We start from the raw sequence: 20,215 nt of genomic DNA, 5'->3' as shown, positions 1-20,215 counted from the left end.
TAATTTTCCTTCGTCCATGTAATGCTACCTCACTGAAATGCTCCCGCCTCCCCCAGCGCACTGTGTGTTTATTCCGTGGTGTTGTAGTTCTTTCTTTCGCTAGTCTAACTATTGTTCACTGTATTACAACTACAAATTAGGCAGAATGCATCTTATATTGCAGCCAATCAGCTTTCATGTTATTGGCACGAGCCTCTTTCAGATTGTACCCCACAGACTCATAAAATGGATTTTATTCTTCAGCTGATGGTTCTTCTAGCAGTTTCGTGATCGTGAAAACGAAGGCGAATCTTTCTCACCATCTTGCATAATGACCAAATAAAAGTATAATATACCCGATTGCACTAAAAAGAGTTAATAACAGTGATGTAAACCGCAAACTCCGATGTCAGATGGCGTATATTTGCTTGTCAGTGCTTGCGCGAATGTAGCGAATGCGTCTATTTCTAGGCTCATTACTATTGAATGATCAAATACACACATTATGCATATGTCCATAAAGTTTGGGACGTGTCAGTAAGTACTGGATCTGCGCATTAGTAAGTTCTCAAAGTGAAAGCAAACTAATATAGCTTAACAACAACACAAACAGGGAAAACAACACAACACTTAAGCAACACAAGCACTGTTTGTAGATATGTATCTTTGTTATATTCATATTTCCTATTCTGACAATAGCCTATTGTCATTTGTTTATAAGTATGTTTTATTACTGACCAGTTTACCTGATTACTTAATTACTTGAACACTTTTTACTTATATTAAGCAATTGCTTATTGCTGTGGTTTACTTGTAAGATTTTAGCCATATTTCCACCCCAATCGATTGTGTTATTAAAGCGAGCACACCACTGGACCAGCCTTTTTTTTTTTTTTTTATAATACCAAACAAGATTCATGCATTTTGTTTGTTTTATTGCCATGTGTGACAATTGTGCCTCTAACATAATAATATGGGTAATGTGGCATCCTAATTATGAAAAAAAAACATTTGGAAGTGACTACCACAAAAAAAAAAAATTGATAATAAAATAATAGTAATTATTGTGTTTGTATATATAAAATGGACATATAGAAAATATATAACATATAGAAAAAAAAAATATATATATATATATATGTTAATCCCGGTGGGATTAAGCTATAAATAATAAATTTACTAATACTTTGTTCAATTTAAATAAAAAAAATTTTGCAAGTAATTTAGTTATTCTGCATTTCCTATGCGTTTTTTTGTTTTGTTTGTTTTTTATTGCGCTACATAGGTCTTAAATTTAATTCATAATGGTCTTAAAAGTCTTAAATTTGACTTGTTGAACCTGCAGATACCCTGTTAAGGTCATTTGCTGCATAAAGACACCTGTTCACCCCATACAATCAGTAAGAATCCAACTACTAACATGGACAAGGCCAAAGAGCTGTCCAAAAACACTAGAAACAAAATTGTACACCTCCACAAGGCTGGAAAGGGCTATGGGGAAATCGCCAAGCAGCTTGGTAAAAAAATGGTCCACTGTTGGAGCAATCATTAGAAAATTGAAGAAGCTAAACATGACTGTCAATCTCCCTCGGACTGGGGCTCCATGCAAGATCTCACCTTGTGGGGTCTCAATGATCCTAAGAAAGGTGAGAAATCAGCCCAGAACTACATGGGAGGAGCTAGTCAATGACCTGAAAAGAGCTGGGACCACCGTTTCCAAGGTTACTGTTGGTAATACACTAAGACGCCATGGTTTGAAAACATGCATGGCACGGAAGGTCCCCCTGCTTAAACCAGCACATGTCCAGGCCCGTTTTAAGTTTGCCAATGACCATTTGGATGATCCAGAGGAGTCAGATGAGTGGTCATGAGTGGTCAAGTCATGTGGTCAGATGAGACCAAAATATAACTTTTTGGTCATAATTCCACTAAATGTGTTTAGCATCATGCTTTGGGAGTGTTTTTCTGCACATGGGACAGGGCGACTTCACTGTATTAAGGAGAGGATGACCGGGGCCATGTATTACAAGATTTTGGGGAACAACCTCCTTCCCTCAGTTAGAGCATTAAAGATGGGTTGAGGCTGGGTCTTCCAACATGACAATGACCCGAGCACACAGCCAGCACACAGCCAGGTTAACCAAGGAGTGGCTCAGTAAGAAGGATATCAAGGATCTGGCATGGCCTAGTCAGTCTCCAGACCTAAACCCAATAGATAATCTTTGGAGGGAGCTCAAACTCCGTGTTTCTCAGCGACAGTCAGAAACCTGACTGATCTTGAGAAGGTCTTTGTGGAGGAGTGGGCCAAAATCCCTGCAATCCTGCAGTGTGTACAAAGCTGGTGAAAATCTACAGGAAACGTTTGACCTCTGTAATTGCAAACAAAGGCTGCTGTACCAAATATTAACATTGATTTTCTCAGGTGTTCAAATACTTATTTGCAGCTGTATCATACAAATAAATAGTAAAAAAAATCATACATTGTGATTTCTGGATTATTATTTTTTTAGATTGTCTCTCACAGTGGACATGAACCTATGATGACAATTTCAGACCCCTCCATAATTTCCAAGTGGGAGAACTTACAGGGTGTATAGCAGGGTGTTCAAATACTTATTTTCCTCACTGTACATTTATATGTGGCTTTAAATACTACACCTCCCAAGGCCCAAAAAAGTTGCTATTCAGATTTAAATGCAAATTCTTAATTCTTAAAAGTCTATGACTTTGCAGTGATTTTTTTTTCTTTCTGGCATGTTAACCTTCTTTAAAGAGCTTAACCTTTTGATGGAAATAATTGTTATTGTTATTTTCATCAAGAAGTGCATACATTTTTTATTAAGATCTTGTGAATGAATCTTGACTAGGAGAACTTTCTCAATTCACTATCATTCTCAACTCGCACAAAAGTAGCAGGTTAGCTGGTGTCTGATGACCCCCCTCCTTGGGGAATCAGTCAATAATGTATTTAGTTTCCTTTTGTATTAACCCAAAAAGGGTAAAACAAAAAAGGGTTCGTTCACCCAAAAATTAAAATTCTGTCATTTATTTATTTACCCTCATGTAGTTCGAAACCTGTAAGACCTCCGTTCATCTTCGGAACACAAATGAAGATATTTTTGTTGAAATCTGATGGCTCAGAAAGGCCTTCATTGACACCAATGTAATTTCCTCTCTCAAGACGTTGCGAGGTGGGGCCTCAATGGATCTGACTTTTTGTTTAGCACATCCCACAGATGCTCGACTTCATTGAAATCTGGGGAATTTGTAGGCAAAGTCAACAGCTCAAACTCCTTGTTGTGCTCCTCAAACTATTCCTGAACCATTTTTGCTTTGTGACAGGGCCCATTATCCTGCTGAAAGAGCCCACAACCACCAGGGAATACTCTTTTCATGAATGTTTGTACATAGTTTACTCCATGCTCCTCACCCAGACAAAAAACGCACAGTTTGTGGGTGTCTTCAGGTGTCAAATATCTGGGACACACACTTCCTGAAACGCCTTCGCCACATACTAACAATACAAACAGCTCCTGAAGACAAAAAGGCTGATGAAGTGTACTATAGACACCCTCTTATACTTAGGGGTGCTCTGCTTATGATGTCACAGGCTTTTGCCTGCCATTAAAACTGGAGTGTATTCACACATGCTTCAGACTAATGACAATCCTAGACACATTGTTGAGTTCTGCTTCAAAAGGCACCATGAAACATTTGTATTTATATTATATATCATTTATATTACTGTAATATTAGAATATTTATAAATTAGTTTATGAACATGTAATTTTGACCTGTTTTCTTTTTGATTTAAAAATCATGTAGTTATCATGTTGTAATCATGTAGTTTTCAAACCAATATACTGTTCTTTTAAGAATCTACACTCAATACTTTTCATATAATGAAAGCTAAAGGCCATAATAATAGTCCATGTAACACTTGCAATAAATTAAACATCTTCTGAATTTAGAGTGAAACAGACCTAAATTTAATTAGTTATCGAAAATAACCTTCCACCAATGTCAGAAATCATATTCATGGCCGCATTCAGATTTAATAAGCTTCCGTTGGTGGCATTTAATTTCACATGCTCCAATTTGTAATAGCTGAATGTAGAACAAACAAAGAGCAACAGTGCTTATATGGTACTTAATGTCATTTTATTGGTCCTAAATATGTCAGTTTATTTCAGTGTATTTCAATTTGAAGTATAATGGAGTAGGTGATATATTTTTGTTGTCTCTGGGTTTTCCACAGGCACATTGGGTTATTGAGAGTGAAAGGGAAAAAAATGAATCTTCAGAAAATTCCTTTACAGACCGTCCGGCAGTTCTTCATTCAGGATGTAACACTCTCAGATCACCCTGACCTTTTCAGCCCAGAGCAACCCAATGTCATGCTCAAAGTCCTGGCTTTCTGTCAGGAGAAGGTAAAGATGCACAGAGATTGAATGGGAACTGATTGGGATTGTCATTTCTCAATGTGATTGACGATGATGGAGAATTTAAAATTAGCTGACTTGGTCACCAAGGTTACATCAAAGCCTGCTAATGAATTTAGCTTTAGGTTAATTTTATTAATTGAAATATTTGGCTGTATGACATTTTCATTTAGCAGACACAGTTTACCTTTCTTTAAAAAAAAAAAAAAAAAAAAGCTTTTACAGAGACTTAAAGCATTTGTCATTTTAGTAAGTAGAAAAGTATGTACTAGTTCAAAGATGCTGTTAAGTCACTAAGGTATGTAGCAGGAGATTACTGTTTTCCCTCTGTTTGAAGATTATTTGACCATTGAGGTACAGTGAGTGTAAAAGTTGTGAACTGGACATTGCTTTTTTTTATTTTGCCTTTCAGGTTGAAGAGATGCTTGAAGAGGCAGAGAGAGAGAGACTTGGAAATCCCCTTACTCCGGAGAAGCCTCTTATCAGACTACGAGTATGTATCAGTCACACACCCTCTCTACCTTTGCTCTGCTTGGATTTACAATTTTCTCAGTTCATTTTACTCACATATTGCATAAAGTAAGATGGTATATCAACGTGTTCGGTTATATCTTTCATAATATAGTTCAGAGTCATCTTTAAACAAAGTTTGTTTTTAAAAAAAATCCTTAAATTTAAAAATCTATTTGTAAATTAAAAAAATATCCTATTGTTTTTGCCTATACATGCAATTTCATGTCATTATGTTTTTTGAGTCCTGATGTCAACGACAGAGGTCATATCATAACATATGAATAAAATCAAATGTTTCCCAAAAATTATTTGTCCATTTGTTTCTCATGCTCTAAACAATCTTATGACATGAAAAAAATACAAAATTCAAAAAACTTTTTTTTCTGGGATATACAAGGTAAATACAAAAAATACATATTTCTCTTTCATGTGCCTCTCTCTTTCCAGGTGGATTATAGTGGGGGTTTTGAAGTCTTTAACACCATGCGCTTTAGTCAGAAGTTTGTCGATCGAGTGGCAAATCCAAAAGACATCTTGCATTTCATCAGACACAGAGAGGCCAAAGACAGCATTAAAGGCAAGTCACACTCATCGGTAACACTATAATAAGTATGTAGTAATAAAGTACTTACAAATCTTTGCAAACTATTAGTTTATAGTTCATATCTAATCTATTGTAGTATCTACATTAAAGGGATAGTTGACCCAAAAATAAAAATGGGATGTTTATCTGCTTACCCCGAGTGCATCCAACATGTAGGTGTGTTTGTTTCTTCAGTAGAACACAAGTTAAGATTTTTAACTCCAACCGTTGCTGTCTGCCAGTCATATAATGCAGCCTTTCTCAAAGTGGGTGCCGCGGCACACTTGGGTGCCCCTTGACTGTGTCAGGGGTGCCGCCAAAATATTATGTTGGCTAAAAATAAATAATAATAATAATAATCTGAAATTTCATATATAGTATATATTTGAATTTACATAAATACATTCTTCTTCCTTTTAACCCTTTCGCATGTATGATCACACATTCACGCATGTGATTAGAACGGTCAGTGCATCACGTTCATTCAAATGTGCTTTCGCGTTGGCTTGCACTGAGCCAGAGACAGGCGTGCTCAGAGCTGTCATATATCACAACTTTTCAGTGTTTTCAGCCACATGTTTATTTTAGGTTTCAAACGTATACGTACTAAAAAAAAACCAATACATTTATAGTTTGTAAAATACACAATGATGAAAAATGAAGAGGCAATAATAATCATTTCCATTATAATTAACTTAGTTTTATTCATATCAGATAAGCATTGTGTAAGTAACTTTAAAGTTTACTCTATTCTTCTGCCAGTTCACCTGCCACTTACTTTTATGTATTTTGGGAGAAGTGGATGAATTCACGTCTTGTAACTTAAATCTAACAGATCCGATTTTTTGAACTGCGATGGCGGCGCCCATCGTGCATACAGCTCAACTAACGCGATCATTGTTGTTTAAGTTGTTTAAACGACAAAACACCGCCACTTGTATATATTTGACAATCGGAATATCAGATATTTCAGGCCATATCTAAAAATCAGAGGCAGATCATCATTCATTCTCTGTTGTTGCTGCAGTGTGTCACGTGACAAGCAATGACGCGTCACCATGGAAACCATAAAGTGACACATTAATAACGGTCGCTTTGAAAAACTCACGCTGGGGGTCAGCCAGAATGTTTTAAATTTACGTGTGAAAGGGTTAAACATATTAGCGGATTATACTCTGTTCATTACTGTCTAAATAAACAGGACATTTGCATTTATATTTGGGTTATGCAGTGTTTTTTAAAGTATATTTTAAACTGGGGTGCCTTGAAATTGTATGTACTTTTGAAAGGTGCCCTGACTGAAAAAAGTTTGAGAAAGGCTGATATAATGCATGTGAATGGGTAACAATTCTATGAGAGCAAAAAAATACATGCTTAGATAGACAACTTGCACAAAGAGCCCTGTGGCTCATGATGATACATTGATATCTTAACAGAGATTGTAAAATTATCAGTTTGTGTGAGAAATAGAGCTGTATTTTATTATTTTTAACCTCAAATAGAACGCTATATCCAACAGCCTGGAACGAGCTTCACATCCGGTAAGGTCAATATACACGATCTGGCGTTGTGTACGAGATTCATTTCTGGCACTGGTGTAAACTACACCAGATTGTGTATACCGGAAGTGATGTCTTTACACGTACACAACACATGCAGGGTTATTTTTACACAGCTGCTGGGTTTTATTCATTAACCCATTTGCTGGGTTGCTTTTTTAATCCATGCTGGGTCTGTCAATTTGATATTTAATGTTTTTCTTTTAAAATAGTAAAAATGCACTGTAAGATCTCTCTATATACGCTGCTCACAGATCTCAGTGGGGAAAAATATCATGCTTGATGATACTATCATACTATCTATATCTAGACTAGGTAATGTGTTATGAACGAAAGAATGCCACAAGTGGTAGGACATGTAAAAACACAAAGCGCATGCTGAGGTGCACAGTGTGCAGAAGTCACCAACTTTCTGTAGAGTCAATAGCTACAGACCTCCAAACTTCATGTGGCTTTGAGATTAGCTCAAGAACAGTGTGTAGAGAGCTTCAAGGAATGGGTTTCCATGGCTGAGCAGCTCATCCAAGCCTTACATCACCAAGTGCAATGCAAAGTGTTGGATACAGTGGTGTAAAACACACCGGCACTGGACTCTAGGGCAGTTGAGTAGAACAGCAGAAAATTCACTCACTGTTCTATACAATATAACTTTTGTAACTAAATTATTATATTAATACTATATTAATAAAATAATGAACTTTCTGAAGTCGGCAAAGGCAGTGGCGCCTTAATGTTCCTCAGCAGTTTAGGTAATGCCAATGGTTGACCATCATAACACACTGCTCAAACATTCTAAAACCCTACAAAACATTTCTTAAGCCTTTTGATGGAAATCAGTCATATTGACTTGGAACCACATGAGGTTTGTTACGTTTCACTTTTTCTATGAAACTTGTGCATGTGGCAATGCTTAATTAAAAATCTTGCATGACTGCATATATGCACAGAATTTTTTTGTTAATAAATATTTAAATTTTAATCATGTGTTCTGCAGAAGAAGGTATGGATTTTGGAGCACTTCTCTCTCGTCCTGCTTCTGAGGTCTTACAACTTAGAGTGGAAGATCTTGTGAAGGAATACTTCCAAACAGCTGAGAAGGTTTGTAGTTTGTCTATAGCCCTATTCGGACAGGATTAGATTAACCTGGGGACGTGGGGGTAAAGTAATTTTACCTCAGGACGTCTGTAATATTAATGACCAATTCGCACGGGATAAGACATCTCAGTAAAAGTAACTCGCTTTACGCACCACAGTAAGCTCCATGTCGTCTGTTATCACGTGAGCAAACACAACATTAAAGCCAGTCTGAACTCCGTCTCAGGCTATATATGTGTTTTTAATAAACAGTTAGGTACAGTCTAACGATTCTGATTGGATTTTGTTGGTAATAAACACTTTCCTAGAGCTAAAATAAGTGTTGTGCCTCTAATAAGTGCTTTGATTTTAAGAGCTGGATCTTCTTTTTGCTTTAAATGATATGCGGAAAATACTGGACGTTTGCCACGGAGTTGTCCCTCCACCTACAACTTAACCGAATGCTTCAAGCGCTTCCAAGCTTGCAAAATGCGCCTTTTTAAAACTTTTAAACAGGAAATTATGGAATTTTTCCATGCGTTTTTACAGCGGGTCTATTCGAACGGGATTAGCATTACCCGGACCTTTTTAAAGAAGGTAAAAGTCTCGGTAATCTTCACTGACATTGTCCGTAATGATTACCGAGATGGCACATTCAGACGGGATTAAAATCACTGAGAACCTCTGGTAATAATTACTTTACCCCCACGTCCCCATGTTAATCTAATCCACTCCGAATAGGGCTTAAGTCTGTAAAGGATACTGATAAATCTTCTGAGATCAGTTCATCTCAATACTTTCATAACCTTCCACAGAATTGTCATGCTTAAAGGGATAGTTCACCCAAAAATGTAAATTAGCCCTTGATTTACAAGTCATCATTCTTCTTTCAGACAAATAAAAGTGATTATATTAAAAAAGTCCTGGCTAATCCAAGCTTTATAATGACAGGGATTGTTGCTCTGTTTTTGAAGTCCATAAAATTCATCTGTCCGTCAAATAACATGCTCCACGCGGCTCTGGGTGGTTAATAAAAGAGCTCTATCCCTTTAAGTAATAGAGCTCTTTTGAAAGGTTCACATTACTTTCTTTGAATCTGTTTTTCTAATGGCTCTAAGTCAGTGTTTCCCAACTATGATGCTGGAGGCATACCAACACTGCACATTTTGCATGTCTCCTCTATCTGCCACACCCATTTCAGGTCTTTGAGTCTCCACTAATAAGATGATCCTTTGAATCAGTTGTGTTTGATTAGGGACACATGCAAAATGTACAGTGTTGGTGTGCCTCCAGGATCCTGGTTGGGAAATACTGCTCTAAGGAAAGTATTTACTCAGCGGCCATTATGTGCAGTACCTCTGGGCAGCTATTTTGGGCGTTTCTAGACCATGCCTCCTCTACTTGAATGGGGAATCCTAAAAACTCAAAAACTGAACTGAACTGTTCTATTGAACTTCTATTTATATAACATAATTCAAATCGCCATCTAAATCTGATATTAACTTTCTCATAAACATTCTTTCTTGTGCTCCCATAGCATTAAAAAACTGTTTGCAGTTTATACCAGCCAGTGGTCATGTGCAGTCCCAAGTTTGCGTCTCAGAAAAGCATGTTTTTGGTTGTTTTTCAGAAAGTTATGCATACTATAATGTGTACTATGTATAATAAATTTGTTTAAAATAGTTAACATTTCATGCAATACCTCTGGGTATAACAGTTCATGTTAACTGCCCACTGTTAATATTTTGGTATGTGTTTCTGTATTTGTAGAATGTGCAGTTGTCTCTATTGACAGAGCAAGGCATGGGAAAGGCAGTGCAGGAGTTTGTGGATAAGGAAGAAAAAGATGCTATTGAAGAACTCATAAACTACCAGCTAGAGAAAACCCAACGCTACCTCAGAGAACGGCGGGTGGAAGCCACAGAGGAGAAGATTGATGAGGAGGTAAGAGGAAGATGTACAAGGCAATAAACCATTTTCTCAATGATGGTGGCCAGGTGGTCTCTGTTGGGTTCTGAGAAAATGTCTTTAGCAAACTACACAGATTAAAAGCTCCATGTATGTATGTTAAAAGCTGCATGTACCATCAATTGATTTAAATGTATATGGTCTGTCACGTTTTTCTGCATATGGCATTAGATTCGACAGTTTCGAGATTCAAAGAGAAACACAACAGAAGAAGATGAGGAAGTTCAAGAGGTCATTTTAATCTCTTTTGCTCACTCTACGTGTCATTCACTTCTTTTCACATTCATCAATCACTTGCATACATTCCTATGTGATTTACCCCATCAACATGACATTCATTCTGTTTCAGGCTATAATCCGTGCAAAAGCTAATAGGGATCGTAGTCAAACTGTGAGAGATGATGAGCTCAACCTATCAGATGAGCCAGCAGATATTGCTATGGAGTCTGATGAAGAGTCCACACCTGCTCCTCCAATCCGTGGAAGGGGACGTGGCTCCAGAGGAGGTCGAGATGTTGGTGCTAGCAGAAGAGGAAGAGCGAGAGGTATCTAAATAAACATTTTCTTTGATAACTATATAAATCACAAAACCTAAAATTGTGAAGACACATCCTTTTGTTTTAATAATTTGTGGGCATCTCTTTGTAATTAAAATGTTTAGGTATTCCAAATATTTTAAACGTTAATTCGTATTGAGGGTGGGCAAAATGCAAGTTAAAACTGGTACACATTTCAAGTATTGTTTATTTTTGTTATGGAAGTAAATTAATAACAAATGTATTCGAAACAAAAAAGCATTTCAAATTGCACTCATACTATTGGTAATATTTTATTTGCAAAACAATTTCATTATAAAAAAATGTAGTAATCCATACTTTCCAAAATATTGAGTCTGAAAATACCATCTATAACAGGGGTGCCAAATTCAGCCTTTGGAGGTCCTGCAGAGTTTATTTCCAACCCTGCTCCAGCACACATACCTGTAGTTTTCAAATAGTCTTGAATGGCTTGATTAGATGTGTTTATCTAATCTGATTTAAAGCTAAACTGTACAGGGCTATGGCTGTCCAGGAACCACTGGCCTATAATATTGAATAGGCAGTTTTCGGTCCATTTTATTTCGCTTTGCAAATTCAGTGTGCTCAAATTTAGCTAATTATTCAACATTGCACATCCGGGAACTGCAGAAAAAGCATTAAAGTGCTAATGCATGATCTCCATCTGATGTTATTTGGCCTCATCAACAGGTAAAGGAGTAATTAATTTGCAAAAAGTCATGCAACTGTCATTATTCCTTATCCTAGGGCATTTTTCTCTGTTGCTTAGTCTGCTCTTCAGATCTTGGCATGTCATTTTGCACAGTCAAGCTCACTATGGCCCCATTTACACTGAATGGTTCAAGTGACCCAATTCCAAATTTTTTTCCTCTCATGTGGCACACATCGGATATGACATGTGAACGTGTAAGCAGTAAAAAAAACGCATGAATTCCGATATCCTCAGATCGGATTCAGGCCTCACTCATATGTGGTAATAAATCCGATATGATTCGGATGCGTGCATTAGCTTCTGCCCTGTAAGCGGTCAAATCGTATATCCCCCAGTAAATGCGAGTCGTACGTCATTGAAAAAAGGACGGAGGCGAATGACGATCTGCGATCCAGTGTTGCCAAGTCTGCGGTTTTCATGCGGAATTGGGCTACTTTAACACAGTTTTGAGTTGCAATTGGACGGGTTTTGTTGTGAAAACCTGGCAACCTTGTCAAGGGCTCTCCTCTTTTTCTCCACCTTAAGAGAGAAATGTTTTGCCGACTTTAAAGATGTGTGGAACAGTGCAGACAGCAAAACATTGTGCAATAATTTTGTCTGCGTCCATTGCATATTGCGCTGTTTTACTTCCTTTCACCGGTTAAGAATGTCTTGGGCTGTTTTCCCAGTGTACAGTGTAAATGCAAATATCGGATACGGGTCGCTTTTGAAAAGATGATGTAAGCGGGTCGTCAAAAAAATCGGATATAGTCACCAAATCGGAATTGTGCATCAAGACCTGCAGTGTAAATGCTGCCTATGTTATATGCTGATCTTCATATCCACTTCAATCATATCCTGCCATCTCGTCTTTGGCATCCCTGTGGGTGTTTGTCATCCACCATGAAGTGGTAGGCAGTGTCAGAGACAGTGCCTGGTGCTGCTCGTAGAATGTGCCAAAAAAACACTTCTTGTACTTGTACCTGTACACATAAGAGGAGGTAAAATTACGGGAAAAAGCTTGACGTGTACTTGTAACTACAATATTTAAAGCAATATAACATATTGATGTAACAGTTGTTGTCATTTAAGCGTCATTCATTATGATTCCCTAATTGCAAGCCTGTGCACTCTCTATACGGGTGCTGGCTGCAGTACTCTTGCAGTTGACTGCCTAAAATGGAATCACGATTCATATGTGGACATATTGTTTTCCCACCCCTAGCTTATATATACGCTCACACCATACTTCCTCCACGCACACAAGAGCCATCACATAGATGCTTATCCAAGGCCTTATTTCAAGACTATGCAATGCTCTATTAGCGGGCCAACCAGCTCGACAAAGCCTCCTGCTGATCATCCAGAATGCAGCTGCTTATCTAATCTTAGTTGTATTGTAAGGGTACTGTTAAATAAGCGTACTGAAGCCACTCCTCTGTCTGTTGACATCCATTCAAAACAAGAGGCTATGTCTCAGACATCTTGTAGATATCGCATTACCCAGGGTGTATGCTCATAGAAAACAGTGTGTTTGAATTATGTGAAAGATGTGACTCTTCTCATTTGCATTTTAACGGTTGGGTAATTAATTTCAAACCCTGCCTATAATGTCTATTTTACTGTGTCTAGGTGCTGCGTCAAAGTCGGGGCGGGGGGGACGCGGACAAAAAGGATCTCTCTCAAGTCCTCTAAAAACCAAGTCAATAATGGATGGTAAGAAACAATCTCACCTGACTCTTAAGTAACTATTGCAGCACCTCAGCTTATACACTTAAAATGACAACCACATCCTCACTCAGAGGGTCTTATTCACATTGTGCACGCTCTTCATATGTACATACGTACATTTACATACATATTATACGTAGGGCTGGACAATAATTCAATATCAATATATATCGCGATATCATTTTTTTCAATAACGGTGATATGATTTTTAAACACATTTCCGATATTTCGATAAATACATTACAGCATTCCTCACTGACTGACGTTCAGGGCGCAGCCGTCAGAAAGAGCAGAACATGATTGGCTACTTGCGTGATGACGTACACCACAGAAACGCAGTCAGTGCTCAGCAGTAGTAGGCTGATAGATCCAACGCGGCAAGTTTTAGCTACAAAAAGAGTTTCCCTGACCGCAACACAAATGTGACTGAACGAACTTCCACAAGTAAGGAGAAAGAAATAGTTGATAAGAGAAGAGAGACTAACGTTAATTCAGTGGGGTGGAAGTGGTTCGGCGTGTCCCCCGCACTTTTAATAAAGTGTATTTTCATCCCCCGCACTTTTACTGGGTCTCACCGGTCCTAGTCGACCCACTCCGAGCGGGATCCGAACGGCGTTATCTGGAGCGAGGGCAAGCGGGCAAGTTAACAGGGAAGCTAAAGACCGCTTTCTCCAACCTCGGTTGATTGCGCGCTTCTTGAGGTCACGGGCAAGTGTATACATAGAAACCAACGTGAATACATCAAGATTTAATTTCAGAGACAAAAAATAATCTATGCATGACTTGTCATTTTATTCGTATCTAAATATGAGGAGGGCTCATATTCAAGAAAATGCTCAATAAACTGCGTCTGCGGCATAGGAGCACTGTACGCTGTGAAGCAGATCCACCATCTGAAGCAGATCCATCCGCTAGAATATTCAGGCTGAATCCTGGCTGAAGCACTTTTGTTTAATCTATATTAAGAATAATATAATCAGCCTATGTTATAGTTTAAACTTAAAGATATTAATATTAATAAAGTGAGAGTCTTATGTTTATTTGATGTTGATTTCACATTTCTTTTTCATATAAAGGCTAAATACAAATAAGAGGTGAACATTAATTTATTTGTACTGGTTTTATTTCTAAAATATTGTATAGTTTTATAGGAGGACTATTCATAGACTTGGCAAATACCTTTGTGGCAGTTCTTAGTAGTTTTTTCTAAAGCTTTTATATAGTTCATATCAATATCGGAATTATATCGTATCGACCGAAATTAAGAAAAAATATATTGTGATATGAATTTTGGCCATATCGTCCAGCCCTAATTATACGTACATTTGAACTTCTAACAAAAATGTTCCACATTACAGACCTCTGATTAACCAGCTATACCTACGTGTATCTGCGTCTTATGCAGTATATGAAATATAGCACATTTAAGATCTATGTTTGTTTAAAATGTAATCTTAAAGTATTTATAAGGCCATGAAGAGTATGTAATTTTTGCATGCAAGTGGTTTCAGTTGTTCCTACATTTTTGTTCATAATTTAGAATAAATTTTATAATGAAATTTATTGATGAATCATGATTTGTTCATGAAAACATTCATACAGAGATTTCACACACAGATTCATGCATATGCATACTTAGTGATTGAGACCCATTGTCTTTCTATCTGCCTAACCTCCAAGTTTTCCTTTTACAATGCCAATTGTTTCAAAGCAGATTTACAGTGTTAACAGGAAAATATTGCAACAGAATTTGATTCGGCTGGAGAGAAAACAGTGATGTCATCTAGCTCATTTCAATTATCATATAGCGACAATGTTGGCAGATAAGTAATTTTAATTGTTTTTGTTTTGTTTATTTTCATATATTTAAAGCATTCCAGGTTTCAACTCAGAGGACTTCTCGTGGAAACGCATCAAAGTTGGATGCCGAGGAGGTATGCACTCATAAATCTGCATGTCTTTGACTGTTAAAAACGAAATGATAATTGTTAAAAAAGTTGATCTCTTTCATTGTGTGTCCTGATTAAAGGGTTTTGACAACAACAAAAACATTAAGACCACCTGCAGACTATTTACTGAAACACCCTTTATTAGTCTCTCTCACAAACAGTAATTTGTGCCCCTACCTTCACTTGGTTAGAGTGCATTCTCACAGATAAAATACATTTTCTTTTTAAGCTTCTAAAATCAAATAAAAGAAAAAATCTGTGAAGCTTTTAAGTAAATTTACCTGATTAAGCATTCAGTCACCCAGTAAAGCCTTACAAGAATCTAGCCTTGAGGTCATGCAAACAAACTTTTCTGCATTTTGTCATTGAGAGCATGTCGTAATTTAGATATATTTCACAGTTTGGTTACCAACATTCTTTGAAATTTCTTCTTTTGTTGTATTTGTATTTTGTATTAATTTATAAAGCAACTTTCAGGCTACAAAGTAACTCTTAAGCACTATACAGAAAAAAAATAATAATAATTTTTTTTAAACAGAACAACAATATCAAAACTCATTAAAAACTTGTTCTGCAGAAAAAGAAAAGAAAAAATCATACAGGTTTGGAACAAAATGAGGGTGCATAAATTACAAAATTTAACCCCACTTCATATTAGGTGGCCTTAAGTACTATGTACTTATATCAAAAATAAGTACAATGTACTTACTGTGTTCAAATTGTGTTGCAAAACATTTTTGCTGATTTTGAGGTGGATATGGGTAGAGTTAGGGACAGGTGTGGTGATATGGGTCAGTTTAAGGGTAGGTTAGGTGTAAGGGAAGTGCCAACTGAAATGTAACTACAGAAATTAATTACAGACGTAATTACATGCAGGTACAGTGCCTTGCGAAAGTATTCAGCCCCCTTGAACTTTGCGACCTTTTGCCACATTTCAGGCTTCAAACATAATGATATGAAACTGTAATTTTTTGTGAAGAATCAACAACAAGTGTGGGACACAATCATTAAGTGAAACGAAATTTATTGGATATTTCAAACTTTTTTAACAAATCAAAAACTGAAAAATTGGCCGTGCAAAATTATTCGGCCCCCTTAAGTTAATACTTTGTAGCGCCACCTTTTGCTGCGATTACAGCTGTAAGTCGCTTGGGGTATGTCTTTATCAGTTTTGCACATCGAGAGACTGACATTTTTGCCCATTCCTCCTTGCAGAACAGCTGGAGCTCAGTGAGGTTGGCTGGAGAGTGTTTGTGAACAGCAGTTTTCAGTTCTTTCCACAGATTCTCGATTGGATTCAGGTCTGGACTTTGACTTGGCCATTCTAACACCTGGATATGTTTATTTCTGAACCATTCCATTGTAGATTTTGCTTTATGTTTTGGATCATTGTCTTGTTGGAAGACAAATCTCCATTTCAGTCTCAGGTCTTTTGCAGACTCCATCAGGCTTTCTTCCAGAATGGTCCTGTATTTGGCTCCATCCATCTTCCCATCAATTTTAACCATCTTCCCTTTCCCTGCTGAAGAAAAGCTGCCACCACCATGTTTGACAGTGGGGATGGTGTGTTCAGGGTGATGAGCTGTGTTGATTTTACGCCAAACATAACGTTTTGCATTGTTGCCAAAAAGATCAATTTTGGTTTCATCTGACCAGAGCACCATCTTCCACATGTTTGGTGTGTCTCCCAGGTGGCTTGTGGCAAACTTTAAACAACACTTTTGATGGATATCTTTAAGAAATGGCTTTCTTCTTGCCACTCTTCCATAAAGGCCAGATTTGTGCAGTATACAACTGATTGTTGTCCTTTGGTCAGTCTCTCCCACCTCAGCTGTAGATCTCTGCAGTTCCTCCAGAGTGATGAGTGGGCCTCTTGGCTGCATCTCTGATCAGTCTTCTCCTTGTATGAGCTGAAAGTTTAGAGGGACGGCCAGGTCTTGGTAGATTTGCAGTGGTCTGATACTCCTTCCATTTCAATATTATCGCTTGCACAGTGCTCCTTGGGATGTTTAAAGCTTGGGAAATCTTTTTGTATCCAAATCCGGCTTTAAACTTCTCTACAACAGTATCTCGGACCTGCCTGTATATATGCACCTGCACTGTGATAGTCTCAGAGCATCATGAAGCTTCATGATGCTCTGAGACTATCACAGTGCAGGTGCATTTATACGGAGACTTGATTACACACAGGTTGATTGTATTTATCATCATTAGTCATTTAGGTCAACATTGGATCATTCAGAGATCCTCACTGAACTTCTGGAGAGAGATTGCTGCACTGAAAGTAAAGGGGCTGAATAATTTTGCACGCACAATTTTTCAGTTTTTGATTTGTTAAAAAAGTTAGAAATACATTTTATTCCACTTCATGATTGTTTCCCACTTGTTGTTGATTCTTCACAAAAATTACAGTTTTATATCTTTATGTGTGAAGCCTGAAATGTGGCAAAAGGTCGCAAAGTTCAAGGGGGCCGAATACATTCGCAAGGCACTGTATTTTTAAAATGTAAGTACAATGTAAAAACATGTATGTACACAATAAGTACATTGTATCGTACATGGTAGTTAAGGCCACCACAGTTAAGGCAGTAAAGTGGGTCCCAAAATTTTAGTCCACAACAACATAATTTAGAAAAATATATAAATTATGACTATTTTCATAAAATGGTAATCTGCAATCATAACTTTATTTGGAAAGTATATATAGCTTCATACACCTGTTTGTTTAGAGATATTTTTTTACAAGAGAAATAGTTTTTGGAATGTGGTCTTGCTGTGTGAAATTTAATTTGATTTCATTTTAACTTATTTTCTTTCTCTGTGATCAGATCACCATAGAGGACAGTGACTCAGATGAGAATGTTTCATTTTTAAAATGTTCCAGGACAAAACAAAAGTAAGTGGTTTACATGTTTATATGTGCTTTGCTCTACTTGTTCATCCAGGTTAACTGGCATGGACTTCTAATGGCTTCTAATGAAGGAATGCTCCGATGTATCTGAAGAAATTAGTTGGGCTTGGCTCATTGGTCTATTATTTGTATGACAAAAATATGTCAAGCGTTGCAGTATCAGTTTGCAGTATCAATCTTGCAAAAGAAAACCCTTTATTAAACTGTTATCTTCCCTTAAACGCTTGTATTTAAAGTGTTTGTTAAAAGAACATGACATGTTTTTCATTCAGTTTTTTTCCTTTAATGCCTGAAAAAATGAATAACTAAAAATGACAACAAAAGCATGAGAACGTACAGCAAGCAATCATTTAGCAGCACAAGTTATTCACATATGCATAGACAGTTTCCTGGATTGATTCAAGTAGAGAAACCCTAAGACTGAAAAGCTATACACTGTAAGATGTTATTTTAAAAAAGTAAGAAAACGGCTTACCCATATCTTCCCTCTTTGCTTAAATCAATAGGCTGACTTCATTAAGCTCCAGTAAAAGAGGCTCCCAGAGCCAGAGCCAGTCTTTGAAAGGAGTATGCTATGATGATGACGACGATGAGGTAGTGTTAATGTACAATGATATTTGTGTTGGATTTGTTCACAAATTGATCTTTGCCTTTTTTTTCTCCTCTCAGGATGAGTTTGATCCATTCAAGGGTTCAAGGCGGCAGCACAGATAAGAAAATAATAACAACTGCTTGTATAGTTCCCTCACTACTTCCACAGTTTTGTGCAGTTTTCAGTAAACTAGTTTGTTCAAGGTTTTCATGACTACAGTTGTTTTAAAAACGTGTTGATGAATGTTGATCACTGCTTTTATTGTCCCAAGGCTGTTCCATGCCATAAAACCATAAACATCTCTCTTCTTATGTGTACATATTTTGTCATAGGAAAATAATTGTTGCTGCAGGACAGAATATTCTTGTATTTACTGCTGACAATTTAGACTGGGGAGTCATATTCGTTTGTTAAATCAAATAATTAACAATACGTGCTTTAATAGAATGGGATCTAATGTAGTTTATAAACCAAAGATTAAATATGCGTTGTCTGTAGTATTTCAATTTGCCATTATTTGACATTAATCAAATAATGTCTCGCTTTTATGGGTTAGTTTGTTTCGTATTTATTTGTTTGTTAGTCCAGGGAAGAGACAACATCTTTAAATTATGATATCTAGATCTCTTTGTATCTAAATTGAGGCCTTTCGATCTTTTTTTTTAATATGTGGGCATCAGTACATCATAGATACATGAGACGAGTTCTTTTCAATTGATTTAGTGAACACTGATCCAATGTATTTTAGTGTTTAATTGGTACAGTTTAGTTGGCTAGTTCAACTGTTCATTAAAAATATAATTGTTACAACTGTTTAAACTGTTCAAAATATTTTTTTGTTAGAGCATTAGCAGTAGCTAGTATCAAGCTTTTGTGTCTGCTTTAAGACACCCAGAGAAGGAGGCTGAGGCACCCAGGAGGAAGAGAATAACTGCCACGAAATGATGTTGCAGTAGTGTATCCATTCACTTTTGTTGTGTACATGGTGCTGTAAATAACTAATTTTGTGTTCAGTGAAAGAAAGTAATTCAGGCTTCAAAAGCCAAGGGCGAGTAAATAATGACAGAATTTTTTGGTTGAATTATCTATTTCAGGCACAGACCTTTAACAATAATAATGTTTTCTTGAGTGAAAAGTGAAGACTCAAGAGTGAAAAATGATCATGTCAGTTTTGATTTATTAGTCTAAAATCACTATATTCAAATTTCAAACTACTGTAAAATCTTCTGCTAATTTAAGATAACTATTCAGGTTACATGTTTTAGAATATTGGCTTTTCAATATTTTAAAAACCTAAGTAAAGTTGTTTACTTATTAAATTTAAGAATTGAAGTATCAGGTAAACATGTTTAACATAAACATGTTATAGAAACAATTCCCAGAAATTGGTGGTACATTTCACAAATAATTACAAAGACATGTCAAGTAATAGCCTACTCTGAATTAAACATGAAATTCTGAATAGAAAATAGAAAGACTGAAATGGAAAAGACAACAAAACTTTTTCACAGTGTACAAGTAAATATGGTTAGTTATATTACTTTCAGTATTTGTGGCTAGGTACTTAGACCTTTAACTATTATTTTGGACATAGTTCACTCAAAAATTAAAATTCATAATTTACTCAACCTCCAATAGTTCCAAACATGAATGAGTTGAACACAAA

General features: G+C 36.7%; 1 protein-coding gene across 2 annotated transcripts in view; it reads left to right on the top strand.

Annotated features, from left to right (window-relative positions):
- mre11a (MRE11 homolog A, double strand break repair nuclease) overlaps nt 1-19,368 on the top strand; it is a 39,171-nt gene extending 19,803 nt beyond the window's left edge. For both annotated transcript variants that reach the window (XM_067450052.1, XM_067450053.1), the window contains exons 9-20: nt 4,238-4,409; nt 4,834-4,914; nt 5,382-5,511; nt 8,071-8,174; nt 9,921-10,094; nt 10,290-10,349; nt 10,468-10,663; nt 12,999-13,082; nt 14,970-15,031; nt 17,875-17,942; nt 18,464-18,551; nt 18,627-19,368. In XM_067450052.1, the coding sequence (XP_067306153.1) occupies nt 4,238-4,409; nt 4,834-4,914; nt 5,382-5,511; nt 8,071-8,174; nt 9,921-10,094; nt 10,290-10,349; nt 10,468-10,663; nt 12,999-13,082; nt 14,970-15,031; nt 17,875-17,942; nt 18,464-18,551; nt 18,627-18,671 (1,264 nt within the window). In that variant the 3' untranslated portion in view covers nt 18,672-19,368. The remainder of the gene's footprint in view (nt 1-4,237; nt 4,410-4,833; nt 4,915-5,381; nt 5,512-8,070; nt 8,175-9,920; nt 10,095-10,289; nt 10,350-10,467; nt 10,664-12,998; nt 13,083-14,969; nt 15,032-17,874; nt 17,943-18,463; nt 18,552-18,626) is intronic.
- The last annotated feature ends 847 nt before the right edge of the window (nt 19,369-20,215 follow it).

Source organism: Pseudorasbora parva, chromosome 8, assembly GCF_024679245.1.
Source record: "Pseudorasbora parva isolate DD20220531a chromosome 8, ASM2467924v1, whole genome shotgun sequence".
NCBI classification, from domain to species: Eukaryota; Metazoa; Chordata; class Actinopteri; order Cypriniformes; family Gobionidae; genus Pseudorasbora; species Pseudorasbora parva.
Note: the sequence above shows the minus strand (reverse complement) of the source record. Positions and strands in the feature narration are given on the sequence as shown.